The sequence below is a fragment of the Camelus bactrianus genome, chromosome 1 (genome assembly GCF_048773025.1).
Source record: "Camelus bactrianus isolate YW-2024 breed Bactrian camel chromosome 1, ASM4877302v1, whole genome shotgun sequence".
NCBI classification, from domain to species: Eukaryota; Metazoa; Chordata; class Mammalia; order Artiodactyla; family Camelidae; genus Camelus; species Camelus bactrianus.
The window spans coordinates 47,199,586-47,222,486 of record NC_133539.1 but is presented as its reverse complement, the minus strand read 5'-3'; the positions used below and the strand labels follow the sequence as shown (position 1 = coordinate 47,222,486).

The following is a 22,901-nucleotide window of genomic DNA, read 5'->3' as shown; positions in this document are numbered from 1 at the left end:
CAGGGCAGTCTTAGTCCTGGCTGACGTGTAGACATCCTGGTGGATGAAGCTGAATAGCACTTTGAAAGTGAGACTGAGGCCACCACGCTCCTACCATTTAGTAGCACTAGATGGCGTTAGATTCTGTTCGCATTTTCTCAAGTTTTGTTTTCAGCTGCATCCATAAATACTTCATCAGCTTGGACATGTATTTGTAAAATTGGGTTATTTTCCTGGGTGAGCCTTTATTAGAAACCTTATCATATTATTTTTGAAATCACAAAACTCAAATTATCCTGGGTCACCTTCAAAGATTTACTTTCTCATCCATTCAAGAGGGTTAGAGGTGACAATTTCCCCCTGAAGGAAGGGCACCATTCCCTTGGAGAAAATTGCTACCCAAGCATTTGTTTTTTTATTTCTTTTCTTTTATATTGAAGACAGTGTTGAGATAACAGCAGCAAGGCCTGAAGTCATGTTAAAGTTCCCAGCATCTTTCTTATTTTTATTTTGAAATTGCTACTTAGTTTTACTTTTCATGGTATGTGCTAAGCACTCCTTGGAAGAGGCTATAAAAATTACTTCTACCCTCAGGACTGTCTGCCAGTGGTTAACTGGCCAATGTATTGTTGTGACCCCTTCCTTGCGCCCTTTATAAACATCCTCTTCAGAATCTTTCAAGTATTTTGTTTGTTTCTTCTTCTATATACATTTTATCTTTGGAACATGCTTTAAAGATTTAATCAAACCTACACTTTCAAACTTGAATCACCTTTGTAATGTTCCTGGCAGTAATCGCCTTGCCTATATTTAGATACTCAAAGGGGCAGGAGATCTCCCTGCCTGTCAAAGCAATCTATTTATAGTAAAAGTAGTAATTATGGTGATGATGGCTCACACCAAGCCTTATGTGTCAGGTACATCCTAAGTTCCTTTATTTGAGCCCTGTCTTGTATCTTGCTCTCTGAATGCTTTTGACTTTTTCTCTATCCCTCTGTAATGTTGAGAATTAAATACAAGTTTCCAGGTAGGAGTTACCACCTTCTTGTTCTAACCTTGATACTTTAAAAAAAGTTTTTTTGTTTGGATTTTGTCTGTCTTTTTTTTTTTTGAAGTATAGTGTACAGTCAGTTTACAGTGTTGTGTCAATTTCTGGTGTACAGCATGTTTCAGTCATGCATATACATACATATATTCCTTATCATATTCTTTTTCATTATAGGTTACTACAAGATATTGAATTTAGTTCCCCGTGCTATACAGTACAAACTTGTTTATCTTTTTTATACATAATAGTTAGTATCTGCAGATCTTGAATGGTACTTTTATTGATTCATCCCAAAGATGAAAACATTAGAAAAAGTCAAGAGTAATCAATTTAAAAATTTAAGTATAGTCACAGAGAAGATTGAAATTTTCTATTTTAAAAAATTCTTTGAATTCCAGATCTTGAATCACAGCAGAAAGCCCTAAGAATGTCACAGCTCTAAGTGACATGACAAACAAAGTAATCACTTGTCTCTCAATCTGTTCCAATCTTCAGCAACCTGATTTGAACTTAGATTATTCCTAGCAATTCTAAAGAGAGCTACATTAGTGACATACGTTTAGAGGAAAAAATACTTTTGTCCAAAAGTGGGCTTAATTTAGTACTTTTTATTTATGTATTCTAGGGAGCTCTGGAACGTAACGAAAGCAAGATTCTTCGTTTGCAGCTCGAACTCTCAGAAACTAAAGCGGAACTTGAAAGAAAGCTTTCAGAGAAAGATGAAGAAATAGAAAATTTTAGGTATTTAAGATTATTTTGATGAGCAACAGTTGCATACTTCAGAATCCTTAACTGATCATGATTCGCTGTGTTTGTTTGCTTTTAAGACCCCTGTTGAAAAATTATCAGAGAAACTTAGCCAGTCTAACCCTCCACGAGAATCTGGGAAGCTCCACACTGCTAATATAATGGAACAACCCTACACGATTCCTGTCAGATTGTATGATTTTCTTATATTTGAGTAGCTTCTACTCATACACAAGACTCAAGATAACACACCAAGAAAGCATAAGTATGTGGGCAATGACTGTGTTTACTGTGTGGGTCTCCCTCCAACGAGCCTCTTTCTTGAGCATTCAGGACACTGACTGATAAGGCTGAACAGTGGAGGAGAAGAACTAAGTTTGATGCTGTGCATTAAAATTAATGTCAGGTCTAAGTGAGGTTTCCACATGCCCCCTGCCTGTACCTGTAGCCATTTGTTCAGAGAGGGGCCAAAGCCAGGAGCTAAGCTGCTTACCGAATCCCCGTGGAAACAGCTGAGCCTTAATATCAGGAACTGAATTAAACAGGAATCCTGGGTTGCAGGATCTTTTCTTAGCTTCATCATAACAAGCTGATGATTTTAGACATTTCACTTCTTAGCTCCTGAGTGAAGTGAGGGGATGAAAGCAGTCCCATTCGTGTCACAGAAGGTGGCGAGCAAGATCAGTAAGCCGACATTGGCAAGGCACTTCACACTCTAGATCAAGGGCCCAATTACAAACACACAGAATTAACTACGATTGTATTGTCTATCTGATCCGCTCCCTTAAGTCAGTGCCGTATGTCGGTGAGGAAAATCATCTTTGAGTCTGAGATCCAACTGGCAATGTGCTTTCAACGTGTTTGTTAAACAGTTTTTTTGTTTTTGTTTTTTTTAAAGTTTACATGTCTAATTGAACTGGCCTCTTTTCTATCACCCATCTTCAGACAAAACTCCCATGGGGGTCATTTTTTTTAAGAAGAATGTCAAGCCCAATTTGGCCCTCTGTGCACTTTGAGTTATCTTCAATCACTGGCACGTTCCTCTATAGGACTGACTGTGGTGGTGGGTTCCCAGCTGCTTAAGAGGCTCTGAGTCTGTGTCTAAAAGAATTTTTTTGATGAAGGGCAAAAACATTGGGCCTTGATATTTGCCCTACTTCCTTCCACCAGGAGCAAAAATGAACGTCTCCTTGTGTATTTACAAGGGAAAAAAAAAAAAAAAAGAAACGCACCCTGGTTTCAGGTAATGTCAAACCTGTGCCTATTAATAAACCAAGCAAAGAAAAAAATGAATCCTCAGAGAGTCTGCATCCTGACAGGTACATCTGAATGTCGTAGAGCTGTTCACCAATTGTAATAATTTTCGTGCAAAGGAAGTTCCAAACAGCCAGGGCTGGGAGAGGGAAGAACTGAAGACAAGGCAGGAGTGTGAAGGGGCTGGAAAAAGAAGGGCGGGCTGGGGGGAGGGGTGAACTATTTGTGAGTTTTAGGTAATGATTCATAATGACTGTAATAGTTACATCGGAAAGGAAAGATGGGCATATCTTGCAAAAGATCACAAATACCATGCCAGGCCCTTCCTGTGTGAGTGCCCTGCTTCAGTGCAGACTGTGTCAAGAGGCCTGGGTTTAATCCAAGGGTTTAATCTGACTTCAGGGCTGGGAGAGGAAGGGATCTTAAGGAAACTGAAGAGAAGGCCAGGAGGAAATCCTAGCAAAGCATAAGATTTTGAGCATCAAGGATAAGGATAAGTAAGGAATCAAGGTGAATTATAGAACTCAAGGGAAATATTGCCTGAGGGCAAGATGAGATTCAAGGTCCTGTTCCACATAATCCTGGGAAAATGCCACAGAAACTGAAGGAGGCCTGTGAGGCAGGACTGGGGGAGCTCAAGAGACCATAAGAGCAGGAGAGAGATTGAGAGGCAAAAGCATAACCTTGGTTGAGCTGAAAAGTGGGGAAGTCATTCACTCATCCTCTGCTGCCCAGCTCGCTCTCCTTTTGGTGAGGACCGATCCTGCGTGAGTCGGGCTGGAAACCTGTTGGTGGTAAAGAATGAGCAGCTGGCATGGGAGTCATAGGTTTCACTTGTTCAAGAGATGTTCAACAGAGCACTTCGTGTTGGCAAGACACTGTGCCTTCTATTCTAGACAGAGCTCTCCAAGCTTCTATGGATTGATGGGGCTGTTTTATTTCCTTACAAATGTTATAATTAGCAGAGCAAGAGGGAGGGAGGTGGCAATGCACTCATTGAAGGAAAGAAGGGAGGAGCTCTGATGCCCAGCTTTGGCCCTCTCCATCCCCAACGCAGGAAAGCAAGGTTGACATCCGTGGCCAGCTTGAAGGCCACCTGGCAGCTGGAACTGCCATCTAAGTCAAGCAAGACCCGAGACTGGGTTGAAAGCAAGTTGGGCAGGTGCATCCTGAATCTTCCAGGGCCACTGATTATATCCCTCTCCCAACTCAGGTATTCAAGGAAATTCCATAATGTGTGGGGTCTTCTCACCAGCCTAGAGCCAGGACGTCCCTGTGTCCTGCTCTCCCCAGACACATGCAGGGAGGTGCTGTGGAAGGAGCTCTGGGGATTAAGGCACTGACATTCCTTACTCTGTCGGGATGCCCTTGTTTGCTGTGGTTTGATCATCTATAGAAGACCTAGGCAAACTTTTTCTTTGTGGGGTCAGATAGTATTTTTGGCTTTGCAGGCCACCGAGTCTCTGTTGCAGCTACTCAAATCTGCAGTTATAGCTTGAATGCATATACAATAGGAAATCAACTGGGCATGGCTGGATTTGGCCCATAGCCCACAGTTTGCCCCCCGCCGGCCTGTGGCCTCAGCCATCTGGTAATTTTCCATCATCTTATCCTTCCATAGTGTTCCCTTCTCTGAACTCAGTCATAGTGGTCTTTGTCACATGGTCTCCATTTATATGCAGTATCCAACTTAATTTCCTTTATTGTCTGAGTCTCTGCCAGAAGAATGTGTTGAAATCTCTTCTCATTTCTAAGTGAAATATTTTACCGAAGTAGGATCTCAAACCCAGACATGGTATTTCATTAGCAAAATGCTTGTTAATCAGTTTGAAGCTGAGTCATGTGCACTGGGATTAAGGAAAAGCTTTCGTTCCTCTGATAGAGATGAGCAACATTGCAGGAGGAAAAAAAGAACCTATTGAATTGACTGTCAGTTTAAAATCCTTAGCTTTTTCAAGTTTTCAGTTTTTATTCTGGTTTTGTTTTTATTTGCATTTGGTTTCTTTCCTCAAATTATAGTTCACATTTCGGGGGGAAAAAAAGGAACTTCTTATGGTATCGCCTCAAACCTGAGTGCTTCATTTTTCGTAAAAAAAATGTACTTGGGGAGTTTTCATTTTAAAGATTTCTTGACTCTGCCTGAAATGTGTTGTTTTGCGGCCATTCTCTAGGCCTGCATCATGCAGAAGCCTCTTAAACCACAGCACTTTCTACTTGTCTGTAGGCTCTCGTGAAGTTTCATAAACAACTGTGGAAACAGTACAATTCAAAACCTTCATTTTATGTACTTAAGTAGAAGATGCCGCTGTACAGAGGATTTTGACATCAGCCTCGGGATGCTTTGGTGTTCCCGACCAAGGAGAGTCGGCTGGGGCAAAAGTGAGAGTTTGCTCAGTGCAAGACAGAGCAGTGTCCTGAAGCTGTCAGGGAGTCTGAGGGTGCACCCCTGCGGTAGTAATGGGCCAGGGCTGCTCTAACAGAGTACACAGATGGGGTGTTTTAAACAACAAAAATTTGTTTTCTCACATTTTTAAAGGCTGGAGGTTCAAGATCAAGATGTCGGCAAGTTTGGGCCTGAGACCTCTCTCTGGCTTGCATGTGGCCACCTCGCTATATCCTCACATTTCCTTTTCTCCATGCACACCTCTCCCTGTGTCTCTTTGTGTGTCTACATTTCTTCTTAAAAGGAGATCAGGCAGATTGGATTAGGTCCCACCCTAAGGGCCTCATTTAACTTAATCACCTCTTTAAAGGCCCTATCTCCAAATATACTCACATTCTGAGGGACTTCCAAGGGGATTAAGGACTTCAACATAGGCATTGTGTTGGGAGGGGGAGAGGGACACAATTCAGCCGTAAGAATCTCTGGTGACTTGATATACTGGCATCCCTGTAGGATTCTGACCGGGAGCTGAACAAAAGCCAGGACCTAAGGAGAGGCATAAGAGACTGACCTCAACATGTGGGGGCAGGGGACATGGGGTTGGCAAAGGAGACCTGCTAACTCTGGGCTCTGGAACCAGAAGGAGTGATTTCTTATCCATGTCCACTTCCACACCTACTTCTGAGGCCTCCCCTGGCCAGTGGGGAGAAGGGTGGTCATGAAACTGACAACTCCAACCTGCCACCCAGTCAGAAACTCTGACCACGCTGTGACTCCTCTGGGGCTGTACCTCCCTGACTGGTCTCAGAGCTCAGGACACGGGCTCCAGTCAACCCAGTGTGGAACCTAATTCTAACCCAGGATGAATACGTGTCTGCTGTTTGCACTGATGGGCTCCATGAGGACGGAGAACAGAAAGGCTGTTCCCTCCTCCGTCTTGTCTTACCTGCCCGGCACTAGGCCCTGTTTCATTGGTGAGTATAACAGGGCCTGTGTAAGTTGTCACAGTTACACCATCCTGACTCACCACCACCAAATCTTGATGGATTCAAACTATCAAAGTTTATTTTTGCTTTGTGTCAGAATCCAGTGTGGGGTTAGGGTGGACAGCAGGCCACTATTCTGCAAAGTCATTTGAGAACACAGGTTCCTTCCATCTTGTGATGGAGTACATGGGTGGACTCCAGGCTTACCAAAGATGGGGAAAAGAACACAGGAACACACAAGTAAAACAGTTGTACATGTGAGGCTTAGAAACACTTCCGCTCACAGTCCATTAGTCAGAATTCAGTCACTCATCCCAAACTCACTGCAAGAGGGCTGGGAAATAATTGCCATGGGTTCCCCACATTTTCCACTGTCTTCCTGAACCCACATTTATTGTGCAAGCTTCTGTTCCTTTGCAAAAATGGTTCAGCATAGAGCTTTGGTTCTTACAAAGGAGTGTTGAGGTAACTCAATATCACACAGCGGTTGGTTTTCTCAGCTTATCCTTGCTTGTACTCCCAAACTCCGGAAAAAGATAACCATGCTCTCCTAGGGGAATTAACAAATTGTTTGAATATTATGTCTTTGTGAGAGAACATGCTCCCTTCATCCTTAGCCATTCTAGGAAATGCAGATGTTTGCCCTAGATTGGCCTTGGGGGGTCTTATCTAAGGTAACAGCTGCCCCACAGGACCTCAAAAAGATTCTGATGCTTTTCTTGATTCTTCTAGGAAGTTGACCTGGGAATCTTAGTGCATGATGACAGACAAAATCTCACTAACCTAACCCTTCAACCTCCATGTTTTCCAAATGAAAACCCTTTAGACTCACTTTGTGAATTACACAGTTTTTTCTTGATTTTAATTTTTTTTTGATTCTGAAACTGTTGTGTACACAGCAGGTAACCTTTCTTAATGTGGGTGCATGACTTTTCTCCCTGAATGTTATTCTAAAATTAGGAGGAAGCAGCAGTGTGCTATTGACTCCCTGCAGTCCAGTCTGGATTCTGAAGTGAGGAGCAGAGTCGAGGCTACCCGGATGAAGAAGAGCATGGAGGGGGACCTCACTGAGCTGGAACTCCAGCTTAGCTGTGCCAACCGGCAGGTGTCAGACACAACCAAATCCCTGGGCCAGCTTCAGATCCAGATCAAGGTATTTTCAATCATCATACAGGGGTAAGAGAGGGCTGCCTCTGCTCATGGATGCAAACCAAGCACCAGGTTGTGTTGAGCAACACGAATGAGGACAGATCTAAGCCTTCAGGAGAGCAGGGATGGGCTTGCATTTAATTGATGGAGCTTGTTCAGAGCGGGCAGGCAGTTCCCACAGAACTCCCAGGGACCTGTGCCCTGGGCCTGTGCTTTCTTTCGCAGGACCTCCGGGTGCAGCTGGAGGACAGCACACAGCTGAACAGTGAGCTGAAGGAGCAGGTGGCTGTGGCCGAGCGGCGCAGCTCTCTTCTCCAGTCTGAACTCGAGGAGCTGAGGTCCCTGCAGGAACAGACAGAGCGCGGGCGCAGGCTGGCAGAGGACGAGCTCCTGGAAGCCACAGAAAAGATCAATCTTTTCCACACCCAGGTGGGGCCCGGAAACTCTATCCATCAGCTGCATTAGCTGGTAGGAGGTGTCAGTATGGACACGGTGACCACACAGAGCCTCGGGTGTGGCCTTGGAGGTGTAGGAAGAGCCTTGGGCAGCTGTGTGCCGGTCACACCCTTCTTTCACCCCCAAATGCATCAGTTGCCTAGAGCTGCAGCAACCAAGTCCCACCAGCTGAGGGGCTTCAAACAACAGAAAGTTATTTTTCTCACAGTTCTGATGGCTAGAAGTCTGAAATTAAGGTGATGGCAGGATCGTGCTCCCTCTGAATCTTGTAGAGAAATCCTTCCTGGCCTTTCCCCAGCTTCTAGTGGTTTGCTGGCAGTCTCTGGCATTCCTTAGCTTAGAGATGTGTCACTCCAACTCTCTGTCTTCCATTGGCATTTTCTCTCTGTGTCTTAACATCTTCCCTCTGAATCTGTCACTGCCCAAATTTCCAAGTTTGTATGAGGACATCAGTCACATCAGTCATATTGGATTAGGACCAACTCTAATGACATCTTTTGAACTTGATTATCTCTGTAAAGACCCTGTTTCCGAGGAAAGTCATATTCTGAGGATTGGGGGTTAGGTCTTCAACTTATGTTTTTTTGGGACCTGTAACACAAAGCCTCTGCCAGAAGAATAAACAGTCCGTGCACTCACAGCCACCAGGATGCTAGGGAGAGAGGGAGGGGAACATTCCCTAGTGTTCCAGGACAACTTGCCTGCTTCTCCTGTTCCCTCTAAGCCGTGTGTTCCCCCAGCATCCCAAGATTCAAAAAAAAAACACAAAAAACAAAAAAACAAGTTCCTGCCTTGGAGCCAGGAGATTTCAAACAATTCTGAGTGACTGCTGACAGATACGATGAGCTGTCAGGACTCTGGTTTCTCATGGAAGGTTATGTAAGTGACACAAAGCAAGAATTCTTAGACTCTATGCCATTCTCATAGAATCAGGAGAAACCATACTGGCTAGGACAAATGTGTATAGTAAACAGGTCATTCAACAAACATTTATAGGGCACCCATGGTAACCTGGACAAGTGTCATGGTATAGGTAGATACCATGAATCTATCATGGTATAGATATCTCTATCATCCTAAAAAAGTGAAAATCTAAGTAAACAAACAAATTACAGTGCACTCTTGGAAGTATATTGATAAAGCAAGCACACCCCTGCAGAACGCCTTCCCTGACAATCCCAGACATAGGTAGATGCGCAGTATGCTTAATCTGAGTCGTGGAGGCCATGTAAGAAGTCAGCCAGGTACAGCAGAAAGTCAAGGGTAGAGGCATGGGGAGAAGAGGGAATTGATCTACTTGCTAGAGCATGGGGCTGGGAGAGGGGTAGGAGAGCTCCGCAGATAAATGCTAAGGGAGGGGCAGGGAGAGCCAGGTCACCAGGAACCTTAAGTCTGAGACAGATGGAATCTGAATTCTATCATGGAGCTAATTGGGGGGGTGGGGTGGCATCTACTGAAGAATTTTGAGTACGTTGGGAGTGAAGTTATTAGATCCACATTTTAGGAAGTTTACTCTGCTGATTGTTGTGAAGGATGGATTAAAACAACTAGGGGCAGATCTGCCATGCTCTGGGGTATTTAGAAATGTCTGTGGGATCATTTTGGTTGCCCAAGTGACAGGGAAGTGCCACTGACATTTAGCGAGCAGGATCCAGAGATACTCCTGCTCCTGCAAGATACGGAATAATTCAACATCACAAAGAATTGCCCCACCCAGAATGCCAACTTGCGATCCCACTGAGAAACATGGATAAAGGAAGTATAAACCAAAGATGTACCAACTGGAAGGCATTGCATTTAGTTTGTGCTTACAGCTTGACTTGTGTCCATGTGCTTGACACAATCCTATTTGGATACCATATGGTATAAAACAAATAGGCTATAGATTATGCATAATTCCCAAGAGCAAAAGCAGACATAGAGAGGAGGAGATAGATTTGAAAACAAACAAGAAGAAATCAAAAAAACAAAAAACAAAAAACAAAAGACCCTGATCTCCAGAGCAGGGTTTCTGAAACTTTAGGTGTTTGAGAGAAAGAAACACAAAAATGCACATTCTCTGGTCTCACCCCAGACCCACTGAATTAGAATCTTCACAGTAGAACACAGAAATCAAACAAGGTCTTAGGTGATGCTGCCGATCCAGGGACTACTCTCGAACAGCTCTGGCGTAGATGATATATTGCTCACAAGGGTTCCTCCCCTATCTAAGCCATGAGGGGATACCTTGCAATTACTAGAACACTGTCAATCTTCTGATTGACATATAACAAGCATTTTATGGAACTTTTGCTGGTGACTAGGTTCTTTTCCTGTTGCAGAAAGAATTCAGAGACAGGACATGGACGTTAAGAGAGTGAAAAGCAGGGATTTATTAAGGGATGGATAGTACGCTGTCAAGGGGAGAGTGGGCAGGCTGGTGAGCAGCTGCCCTGAGTTTCTTTGGCAAGTTGATTACATGGGGTATAAAAGTGAATAAACAGAATATTCACTGGGGAAGGAAGGGATTGGGGTTATATTCCCTGATTTTCATCCCAACTCCACCTTCCCAAAGGGAGGAGGGATTTTTGTCCTTATTTAGTCTGGATCGGAAGTGTCATGGCATCGGTGCATGATAGGTACTTCTAATCTGCAAGGCTAATTTTGTTGAAATGAGGGCATAATGAGCAAGAGGTTACATTCGGACACTGGAGATTCCTGCCTTTTCCCATCTTTCTTTGTCGGCCTCCAGGCCTCTGATCACCCCAAAATGTGTGACCACTTATCAGCCCAGAGGTTCCTCCTTTTCTTTTTCTGCCCAGGGACCCCTGTTTACATGATGTGTGGTTTCCTGTATTTGGCCTGTAATCTTCCTTTCTGCCCAATTCCTGCCGTTTGGCCTGTGTCCCCTTTTCTCTGCTCACATCTAGCTATCTGCCTGCTCTAACATCCCTTCTGCATTCCCAAATCTCTAGCCTAGAACAAACATATGAGGCCAAACTTATCCTTATCTGATAACATGCACCCTTTTTCAAACCTGAGCTGTGACAGTCTAGATTTCCCTTTTGCTCAATACCTCCTTGCCCCCTTGCTCCCCAAAAGAACCAATTAAAGAATCATTCAGCTTGAAAAGATTGTAACCCTCATCTCCCTAGCAGATTTTAAATCATTCTATATATAAACAAATCAACATTTATACTTGTATTTTCCTTTACAAGGAAAGAGTTTCTGTGGAGTTATGTGCAGGGAGCATCCTAACATATTCCAGGGAGATACCCTGACCCCCCATTCCACACCCATGGCAGCGGGAAAGCTAGGGGTGCACGGAGCCTGGCCCTCCATGAGGACAGAGGATGGCAACCTTGACGGAGACGCTTCACACCATCGAGGAAGCCAGTAGAGCCTGTGAGGCTGGGATATCTCTATTCCTATTTCGAACTCTTAATCTTGCCACTGAGAGAGGCACTAGTTAGAGGAAAAGTGGAAAAAAACAGAGGAGAAATTAAAAATAGAAAGGCTGTGCCTTTTAAATACATTCTCTATGCTAAGACTTCACACCCTCAGAAAAGCTGTGCCACAAACATGGACCAAAAAAGAGCTTTAGCCTCTCATGTCACAACCTCAGGAAGGAAAGAATTAGGGCAGCATCAGCCACAGAACACAAAGCACCCTCCTCTAAGGGCTGGGGGATGAGGTGCATCTGAGCTACTTTTCCCACCCCCTCACTGCAAATTGAGATAGAAAGGGAGGTAGATAATGAAGAAGACTTTTTTCTCCCCAGGAGCAGCGTGCTGGAAACTGATTTTTAATTCCCAAGCCCCTGCTTTCCAGATGTCTGCTATTGACCCTGACTGTTGCTCTAGGATACTTGTTTCTTCCCCATCAAAGAACAAAAGGCAGAAAAACATATTTCTCTACAAGCCTAAAACTAGACACATGTTCAGGGCTTGTAGTTTGTCTGGACCCATTTCTCCTTTCTGATTCAGGCTGTCATCTTGTCAGTCTGGAACCTCGAATGGATGAAATCCCTTGCACTCAGGTCTGCCTTTGAAGGCAAAGGTGCTTTTCTAACGTGGTGTCCCAGGCTTAGAAGTCTTGCTTCATCGAATAGGGCTGACCAGAGAAGAACGCCCTGCCGGCCAGAGCCCCGCCCATTGCAGGTCTTGGACCGACCAGCTTGCCTTGGCATCACTGATCTCAACTTGCCTAACAAGGATGCTGCTTTTCCTTAGAACACCAGTCTCCTCAGCCAGAAGAAGAAACTGGAGGTGGATGTTGCCAGGATGCAGAAGGAAGCTGAAGAGGCGGTGCAGGGTTGTCAAAACGCAGAAGAGAAGGCCAGGAAGGCAGCCACCGAGGTGGGTCCATTGACTGCCTGCTCCCTCCCGTCATCCAGAGCTGATGGGAGGAGTAGCCAAGGGGCAGGGGCAGAGCTGCAGCCAGAAAGGATTCCACTGATGCTCCGCATAGCCAGGGGGTGGTTAGCTGACCCCTCTGCCTCTGTTCCTATTTTGAAAAATTAGGCCAATTAGCTCCTCCCTTCCAACCTATCCAGGCGATGAAAAGGAGCAGCTGAATTGCTATAAGCAAAATCTTTTGAAAGCAAGAGAATTTTTTAAAAAGTTAATCCACTTTCCAATTGTGAATCTATATATCTAGTGTCTAGAAACACTTCTTCCTGTGTTTCCTTACAAATAGCTATTTTCCCAGGGTCTATAATAATTTTATGATGGTGATCTGCAAAGAACATTTATTTCCCTTTTTTTTTTCAACAACCCATACTGCTGCTTCGGTAACAGAATCAGGTTGGTGAAGAAAGGCTTCACGGCCCCAGTACCATCTTTATTTGCAAGTTTAAAATTGTTCGTAGCAGTGCTTTTCCTAAATGATGCTAAGCTCAGGGTTGGCTGGCTGTCTGCCTTGACTGCACCTTGGTGGGAACTGAAAAAGGACACCCTCTGGTCACCCCCTGGGGGCAGTTGCAGACTTCTCTCAAAAGGCATGGCAAGCAGAAGGCAATTCTCAGAAAAAAAATAATTGCAGAAGGAGGGAGGTGGGAAGCCTGTGTGTGAAGGACCCAGCTTTGCAGGTCCTGGTGCTGACTGAGCAGAGCTTCTGGCTTGGTTTCAGCCTCCACTCACCCCATCCCCATCAAGTGACTTTGTATAGTCAGTCCCTCAGACCCACAACCATATGCAGCAGTCCTAACCTTGCTATATGATCGAAAGCTGATCCTCTTGCTAAAAAGTAGGGAAACAGCAGAGACAAGATACTCAATTAGATTTTACATTAGTCATTTTAAAATTCAAAGGAAGGGAAAAGCTTATGTTTTTGTTTGCCTGAGTGATTTAGCGCTTGGGGAACTAAACAAAACTTTGGCACCAAATCCTAGCTACCAGGTCACTGTAGAATCTAGAAGAATGGGAAAGCATGCAGGTCACTGGCCGTTTTGTAATCAAGAAAAAGAGGTGTGTGAAAGCCGGAAAGTGTTTGGCCAAGGAAAAATAATAGGCTTGACATTTATGAACATCCCCATAGGTAGAAAGGAATAAAAAAAAGCTTCTACTCCTGCTTGGTAAATTTATGTTGTCACACATTAGGAAGACTCTATCAGCTCAACCTTGCCTTTATAAGATTTTCTTGACAATGTTGAAAAATGAACTCACTACCTCTTTCCCCACTTTAATTCTCTAGTAGTTCAGCTCTGAGTTCCAACCCCACATAGCAGAACCCAGAGTTGCCTCCATAATTTATTCTTTGCCCTCACCATCTGCACAGACGTCTCACACTTACATTATACAGATGGTTGGTAACCTGACAGACAGAGAAACTTTGGCTGGGAGGGCAGTGTTCTTACATTATAGGTACTGAGAGATTCGTGAAACAGTTCTTAATAATTGCATCAAGACACCAAGCCCTTGTATACACAACCAAAGCCAAGAGCAGGCTTCACAAGAATTAACCTTCCTTGTGCCAGATTATTGGCACCGAGAGCATCTGTTGCTGCCAAATTCCTAGAGCCTAAACTTGTTTGCAGTTGTAAATCACAGAATTGTAGAAGTGAGACGTGAAAAACATTCTCATCAGCACTCCACACTTTTCCTGGTGTGTGATGCTACAGGACGTGTCCCGGTGCTTTACTCAGTTAAAAATGGTGGCTTCAGTTGGTCATCTTTCTTTCCATACAGGTGTTGTGTAATGATGTTCATATGGTACTTCATCTTTGGTCTGTTTCCACCACCCTTTACCCTAATTTCTTCAGTAGCTACTGCTGTCTTTTTTTCTAATGGAAGTATAGTTGGTTTAAAATGTTATGTTAGTTCTGGTGTATAGCATAGTGATTCAGTTATACATACATACATACACATATACATATATATATATATGTATATATACATATATATATATATATATATATATATACATTCTTGTTCATTATAGGTTATTGCAAGCTATTGAATATAGTTCCCTGTGCTGTACAGTAGGACCTTGTTGTTTATCTATTTTATAAATAGTATTTTATAAATAGTAGTTTGTATCTGCTAATTTATCTTCCCCCTTCCTCTCTGGTAACCACAAGTTTGTTTTCCATATCTATGAGTCTATTTCTGTTTTGTAAATAAGTTCATTTGGGTCACTTTTTTATAGAGTTCACGTATAGGTGATATCATATATTTGTCTTTGTCTGACTTACTTCACTCTAGGTCCATCCATGTTGCTGAAAATGGCATTATTTTATTCTTTTCTATGGCTGAGTAGTATTCCATTATATATATATACCACATCTTCTTTAGCCAGTCATTTTTCAATGGACATTTAGGTTGTTTTCATGTCTTGGCTATTGTAAATAGTGCTGCTATGAACACTGGGGTGCATGTATCATTTTGAGTTAAAGTTTTCTCCAGATATATGCCCAGGAATGGGATTGCTGGATCATATGATAACTCTATTTTTAGTTTTTTAAGGAACCTCCATACTGTTGTCCTTAGCTACTGCTATCTCAGTTGCCTATGTTTAACAAACTTGAGGGCCACAGAGGTTGGGGAGAGCGTGGTGAGAAGAGATTAAGTCCACAGAGGCAAGGCATGACACTAGTCACAGCGGGAACTGATCATGGGTAGAAGTGTTAAGCTCAGTTGGCTGCTGAATTGTCTCAGTCTCTTTCCTTCCTTTTCTAGGTAGAAAACATGTCAGAAGAACTGAAGAAGGAGCAGGATACCAATGCCCACTTGGAGAGGATGAGAAAGAATATGGAGCAGACAATTAAAGATCTACAAGAAAGGCTGGCTAATGCTGAACAGACTGCCCTGATGGGGAACAGGAAGCAAATCCAGAAACTAGAATCCAGGGTAGGAGTTGGCCTGTGTAATCGTGGGGTCTTGACAACTTCCAATCTGAAGTCAGATTGTCCCAGAATATCGCACCAGAGAGTCCCTGCCTCCCTCATCACTTCTGCTTGTAGCATTTTCAGATCTTTGACAGGGTCAGATCTCAGTATATTCATTTATTCTTCTTGACTTTGGGCCACCAAATAGGACTTTTCTTGGACTGGATGAAATCCACCTTCCTGCTAAGTTAGAACGCATTTCCTCCCCTCACCCACACCAGCGCTAGGCTCCCCATAGCCAGAGTGACCCCCTGTTTCCAAACACACCCTCACAATCTTGCTTTTTGTGACTTTGCTCCCATTACTTCCTCTGTGGGGAACGCCCATCTCCTAACAGCCAGAGAAACTGGAGGGAAACGACTCAATGAAGGATCAAAAAGACTTAGTGAAGATATGGTAAGGACTGACAGAAATGATGTAGTACCTGCCTTTAGGGAGCTTAAAAACAAATAAGAGACCTATCTTGAGAATAGAATTTTAAAAATGATTTAATCAGTTTCAATATCAATGTGCAGGTCACATGACAGAGGCTGTAAGGATGGAAAGAATATTTGACTGGGATTTCACGGCACAGAAGGGCCTCTGAAAAAGAAAGTATTGCCTTTGCACATTTATGGAGTATCCATATAATAGAATGCCAATGCATATTTATGGTACAGTCATATAATCAGGCTGATTAGTAAGGATGAGGAAGAGCTCTGTAATGTTCAGGGGGCCATGACTAGCTGTATGATGATAAAAAGTGCAGGCAGTATGGAGAGTGTACAACCTTCTGTGCAGAAGAGGAGAACTATAAAGACATGTACACATTTGCTTATATTTCCAAAAAAGAAATGGTGACAGGATAAAACAAAGACTCATAAAAACAGCTACCCACAGGAGGGGAACACAGATGAAAGGCCTTCTGAATGCACCTTATTTAGCTGTTTTGATTGCAAAATCACATGAAACACTTACATGCTTCATAATTGTTAAAAAAAAGTTTAAATCAAAGAGAAAAATACAGCCATCCCTAAAATTTTAACACTAATGGAAGCAAATGAAGCCAACTATTTATAAAGTTGAGGAGCATAAAACATGAAGAACGATTATTCCTGGGACTTTAAAATACAGTGTTTTTGTCTGTACATCCCTCATGGAATGTATCTGAGGACAAAACAAAATAGCAAATAAAATGAACTGCGTTTGTAGTTTCAAAATAACATTATCTTATTATTGCTACTAGCAATAAAAGTAATATAATTATTTATCCAACAACATATATAAGCACCAAGATTTTTAGTACAAGAGAAAAAGCATGTAGGTATAAAAACAAAGAACTTGGAATATGCCTTTTTTTCCCCCCTGAAAAATACATGAATTATACTGGTATTTCCATCTCAAATTTAAGACTGCAGGATTTTATTTCATTTCCAGTTGTCGTTTGTCCTAGAACTAATGATAACTCAGTAGCAGTGAGTTTTTGAATATCAGATGAGACTAAGGAAATACGGTGAATTTCTTAACAACATAATCATAATACCATTATCTATTAGAATTACATAAAGAAATATTTACAGTGAACTTATGTGATGTCTAGGATTGGCTTTAATAAAGCAATTTTCCCCTTAGGTGTTTTAATCACTTAAAAAAGGAATAACAATGAAACAACCCCCCCCCCCCAAAAGGTGGTATCTGTGTAGGAAAAGGACAGGAGAGAGCCAGGGACAGGACCCCTAGGGGAGGAGGGGGGCAGCCAGCACCCCTCCCCTATCAAATCCCTACCCCTTACCCTGGGTCCTGCTTTATTTCCCTCCACACATTTATCACCATCTCACACATTCTACATTTCATTTCGGTTTTTGTGTTTCCCTTTGTTACAATGGAGGCTTACGGTTGGAGAGGTTTTTGTTTTGTTCCTTGCTGTATCCTTGGCCCTGGTGCTTGGTGTGTAGTAGGCATCAAATATTTGCTGAATGAATGTTATGTTAACCTTGTTCGTATAACTTGATAAAGCTGCAGGCCAGCTATTAGTCTGTACTGCAGCTCTCCCTCAAAGCAAGGCTGTGGGGCTGTGGGTGACTTATGTGTGACACAGACTGAGGGTCTGATTTCTCTAGAGTCAGAGCTGAACATGGAGAAAGAAGCTTAAGATGAGGTCGTATATTGGCTAAAACCTCCAGGAGCGCTATGTGTAGCTTTTTCTCTCTCTATGCTTCTGTACGTTCATGCATACACACGTGTGTGTGCAATTTTGTTATCTATGAGGGGAAATTTATCACCTCTGCATGGATTAGCCTTTCACATCCTTTAGAGTCTAAACAGCCCTTTTATGAGCTCACATAGTTCAACCAGCTCACTTTTGGGAGGCAGTTTTCCCAGAGAGGTTGCCCTGTCTCACCACTGCCAGAATGAGAGTGGACACATCTGCCCTCAACGATGTCACTGTGTTTCAAAGGATCGTGCCAATTGGCAAACACCATGCTGGCACGGCTTGCTGGCTGCCTGCCTGTGGTCTGAGACCATGGTTTGCTTGCAGGTTCGTGAACTGGAAGGTGAACTGGAGAGCGAGGTCCGTCGCAAGGCAGAGGCCCAGAGGGGAGCCCGCAGGCTGGAGCGAAGCATCAAGGAGCTGACCTATCAGGTACTCTGGGAAACCACTCCCTATTTGCCTGGCTGGGCTCCACCCTGGGCAAATGTGCTCCTTTAAGCACCAGTTGGCCCCCAAGATCTCAGGTGGTTCTCTCTCCATCCTTGCTCTCCCTCAGCGGGAGACAGGACTGGCCCTCCAGGGCTCCTGTGCTATTACTGGTTTGGGTTGGTCCCTTTCAGAGCTCTCCGGAAGCAAAATGTGAGTGGCAAGTTGCAATTAGCAGCAGAAAGCTATTTATACTGCCTTGTTTTTTCACACATAATGTCTGCAGCGCTTTCGGAAAGATGCCTTCCTGTGAGAGGCTGAGTGAGAACAATGTGTAAATGAAGTGACTGGCAGAGACCAGGGTGGCGACTCAGCCAGCAGGCTACAAGGGACGCTGGCTAAACTGGAGCAGGGGGCGCATTCCATTTCTGTTTTCTAGTCACACAGACACTGCAGGCCGCCGAGGACTCTATCTGGGGCTGGTGCCAGGTGGAAACAGCAAATACTGAGAGGTCTCTGCAGCTCTCTGACTGTTTTCCTGCAGTCTAGCAGTGGTCTAAGCAAGTAATTGAAAAGAGGTGGGCAGACTTCTTATCAGTAACTAATGCATTTCCCGAGTAGCAATGTACTCCCTCACTTCTGTTTTCATTTTCTAACCTTTCTTCCATTTTTTTCAAATGGAGATCAGAGATTCCATGATAGCAGAGGCACGGTCTCGCTCACCGCTCTGGGTCCCGGCACTTCCCTGCAGAGTAGGAGCACATATTTCAGTTGTTGAACACAAATGCCAGAGGTCACTTTCTCCGCTGCACAGTACAGCTTGTTCCACTGAAAAGGCAAACTCATCCTAGGCGCCTATCTCATGGCAACTCGGACAGCCTCACGCAGGATCTGCAGTCCTGATGCTGGTCCCTGAGGCTGAGCTGGTGTCAGAGACATCAAAGTCTTCCTCCCTTGCGGTAGGATGGATAGCACTGATGAGAAAGCAGAGTGCTTCAGCAGCATCATCTTGGGCTAATTAAGATGAAATGAGCTATTTGCTAGTTCTTCTCTGCTGAATAAGTGGTTCTTTTCTAAGATGAGTTAGTCTGACACTTCTTTAGACATGCTAGGGATTATTATCAGAGCTACTCGGGGATGCGCCCGTGGTGTGAGTGGCTGAGGGAGCAGACACCTGGGGAACGTGAAAGATGTGCTGTTCTACTCCTTTTCTGAGTGAGGATAAGAAAACATGAGGAAGTGAAGTGCCGCTTGTTCGTTATGCTTTTCTTTTTATTTTCTTACGGATTATTCTTACTGGTTTCTTCTGTAAACAGGTTTATTATACAATAATACACCAAAGCTATATTTTCTTTGGTTTTCATTGTCCCAAGGGATACAATCTCATTCTATTGTGCTTTTATCTTTGTTTCTTCGTAGCAATAATCTTAGTGTTCCCCGTGTACTCATATGAAGGTGTATTTCTTAATTTCTTCCAAGTGTCTGCACAATGCTTAGAGTTTATCTATTCAGTAATGCAATGATGTTTCTGCCATCAAATCAAATAAAACCTACTGAGTACCTTTTTATGCAAGATATTAGGCCAGACCCTGTAAGTTTAAAGAGACATTAGAGAGCCCTCCACATTCCTTGAAATCAATACCTGTTTTGAAATATTCAAGGTAGATGTTGAATCAATTCAATCTGTTCTTCTTTAACATCAAAATGACCATCAGGACAATGAGGCAGGGTGTTTTGTGGCAGTACATCATAGATGCCTTTATAAAATTTCATTTTGAAAGGGACATGAATATGGTTTTCCTGGGAAAAATCTGAGAAGATGATATTACACTGAAAAGGAATCAAGTGTGACCCCATCCACAGTAGTTCTATGGCCAGTCCCCACTGAGCATTAATCTTCCCCGGTATGTCCCTCTAGCATTTGGAAATTCATCCTATTTGTCTTTCTAGTGTCTCAAAAAATATGCTATAAAACAGGACATAGATTAGGAACCTGTATTTGTTACAGAAGGTGAAGTCAGTTTTCTGCCTCCCACTCTCCATCCACCTGTTCCATTTTACTTTTGCCTGCTTCCTAAATTCCGGGATCTGTGTGTAGCTGTTATTTAATCCTTCCAAATCTAAGTATGAATGTAGTATCTTCATTTCTAGGGATGAGAAAACAAAATTTGGTCTTCGGTGGGTTCTCCAGGAACCAGATGCTAGGATGGAGTAAGAAGTACAAGAGACTTATGGGCGGTAACACCTGGGAAAGATAAAGGGGAGAGAAGCAGGACGAGGCAGAGAAGGCTTTCAGACCACAGTGTGAGTCGAGTGAGTCTGACGCCTGTGAAAGGGAAGGGTGAAGGAAGAAGCCTCAGATTGCCGTGCAGCTCTGACCAAGTCTCCAGCACAAAGACTGCCTCAAAGAAGTCCCACATTGGGCAGAAAAGGCCAGACCCTGGTAACTCTGCTGTGCCCAGCTGTTGGCTGGGGGTTGCCTGGGGAGTGTGTGATCTCAGTGTAAATGCCACTGCAGATCCGAAAGGCACCACATTTGGAGGTTTTTCGGGTACCTGCATTCCTCACAGCTGAATGGCAAGTTCATTTCTTGAAGGGAAATTGTGCTGCCACGCACAACTATAGCAACCACAGTTACTCAGGTGTGAGCCGAAGCCCAGTAAAGGCTTTGCCTCCCACGTGGGAGGAACATCATTGACATGAGCAGCTACTCCTAGTCTTTTTCAGTTTTCTCCTCTGTGGCCGCCTTTACCACACAGAAAATTCACTCACCTCAGTAAATTGGTTTTAAGCAATTTAACCTCTGTTGGTTTTAGAAACCCCTATAAACACATAATTTCTGTGAAGCTCCAAATTTCTGAAAATTTCAAATTTCTATGAATCTTCAGATTTCTTAAAAAGAGATAGTGGGATAGGAAGATGAAAACAATGGGGGGTTTTATTTATAAAATAGACTTGTCTCATTTCCCTAATCAGGCTATGCCTTATATATTGGTCCTCACCTTAGGAAGCTTAAAATTAGTAATTAATTCTCTACTGTCAGATTGTACTGTAAGGTGGAGCTGGGGGAGGGGTGCTCTAGACAATAGGGAAAGTTTGGTTAAACCAACCTTTCCTCCCTCCCTCCCTTCCTTTATGTTAATGTATAATTAGCATATAATGATGTATTAGTTTGGAGTGTACAGCATAATGATTTGATGTATGTTTACCCTGCGAAATGATTATCACAAGTCTAGTTAACACCCATCACCACACACAGTTGCAGTTCTTTTTTTCTTGTGATGAGAACTCTTAAGATTTACTCTCCTAGCAACTTTCAGTGTACAATACAGTATCGTTAACCATAGTCACCATGCTTTGCATTACCTTCCCAGAACTTATTCATCCTGTGACTAGAAGTTTGTACCTTTTGATTGCAATAACCCATTTCTCCCACCCTCGCCCAACCCCCTACCTCTAGCAACCACCAGTCAGTTCTGTTTCTCTGAGTTAATTTTTTTTAGATTTCACAAATAGATGAGCTCCTATATTATTTGTCTTTCTCTAACTGACTTATCTCACCAATTATAATGCTCTCAAGGTCCATCCATGTTGTTGAAAATGGCAAGGTTTCCTTATTTTTGATGGCTGAGTAATATTCGTGTGTGTGTGTGTGTGTGTGTGTGTGTGTGTGTGTGTGTGTGTATAAACCACATCTTCTTTATCCATTCATCTGTTGTTGGACACTTTGATTGCTTCCATATCTTTGCCATTGTAAATAATGCTGCCGTGAATATGGGGGTGAAGATATCTTTCTGAGATAGTGATTTCATTTCCTGCAGATAAATACCCAGAAGAGGAATTGCTGGATCATATGGTAGTTCTATCTTTAATTTTTTGAGGAAACTTCCTACTGCTCTCCATAGTGGCTACACTAATTTACATTCCTGCCAAGAGTGTACAAGGACTCTCCTTCCTTCACATTCTTGCCAACACTTGTTATTTCTTATCTTTTTGATAATAGTTCATTCTAACTGGTGTGAGATGCTATCTCGTTGTGGTTTTGATTTGCATTTCCCTGATGATTAGTGATGTTGAGTACCTTTTCATGTACCTGTTGGCCTTTTGTATGTCTTCTTTGGAAAACTGTCTATTCAGATCTTCTACTCATTTTTAATCAGATTTAAAAAAATTTTTTGCTATCCAGTTGTATAAGTTCTTAATGTATTTTAAATATTAACCCTTTATCAGATACATGATGTGAAACTATTTTCTCCCATTCCACAGGTTGCCTTTTCATTCTGTTGATGGTTTCCTTTGCTATATAGAAGTTTTAAAGTTTGATGTAGTCTCACTTATTTATTTTTGCTTCTGTTGCCTTTGCTTTTGGTATCAAATTTTTAAAAAAATCATTGTCCAGGCCTGTGTCATGGAGCTTACCCACCTATGTTGGCTTCTAGGAGTCTTATGGTTTCAGGTCTTAGATTGAAGTTTTTAACCTATTTGGAGTTAATTTTTATGTATGGTGTAAGATAGTGGTCAAGTTTCTTTCTTTTGCATGTGACTGTCCAATTTTCCCAGCACTATTTATTGAAGAGGCTATCTTCTCCTCATTATATATTTTTGGATCCTCTGAGATAAATTAATTGGCCTTGTATATATGAGTTTATTTCTGGGCTTTCTATTCTGTTCAGTTGATCTGTGTGTCTTTTTTTACTCCAATACCATACTGTTTTGATTACTACACCTTTGTAATATGTTTGAAATCAGAAAGCATGATACCTTTGGCTTTTTTCTTCTTTCTCAAGATTGCTTTGGCTATTTTGGGTCTTTTGTGTTTCCATTCTATTTCTGTGAAAAATGCCATTGGAATTATGATAGTTATTGCATTGACTTTGTAGATTATTTTGGGTAATATGGATATTTTAACATTAATT

General features: G+C 42.7%; 1 protein-coding gene across 1 annotated transcript in view; it reads left to right on the top strand.

Annotated features, from left to right (window-relative positions):
- The window catches only part of MYH15 (myosin heavy chain 15), a 139,089-nt gene that overhangs the window by 106,670 nt on the left and 9,518 nt on the right, over positions 1–22,901 (top strand). The window contains exons 33-38 of the mRNA XM_074370204.1: positions 1,653–1,768; positions 7,358–7,550; positions 7,772–7,975; positions 12,214–12,339; positions 15,160–15,330; positions 17,887–17,991. Of these exons, the coding sequence (XP_074226305.1) occupies positions 1,653–1,768; positions 7,358–7,550; positions 7,772–7,975; positions 12,214–12,339; positions 15,160–15,330; positions 17,887–17,991 (915 nt within the window). The remainder of the gene's footprint in view (positions 1–1,652; positions 1,769–7,357; positions 7,551–7,771; positions 7,976–12,213; positions 12,340–15,159; positions 15,331–17,886; positions 17,992–22,901) is intronic.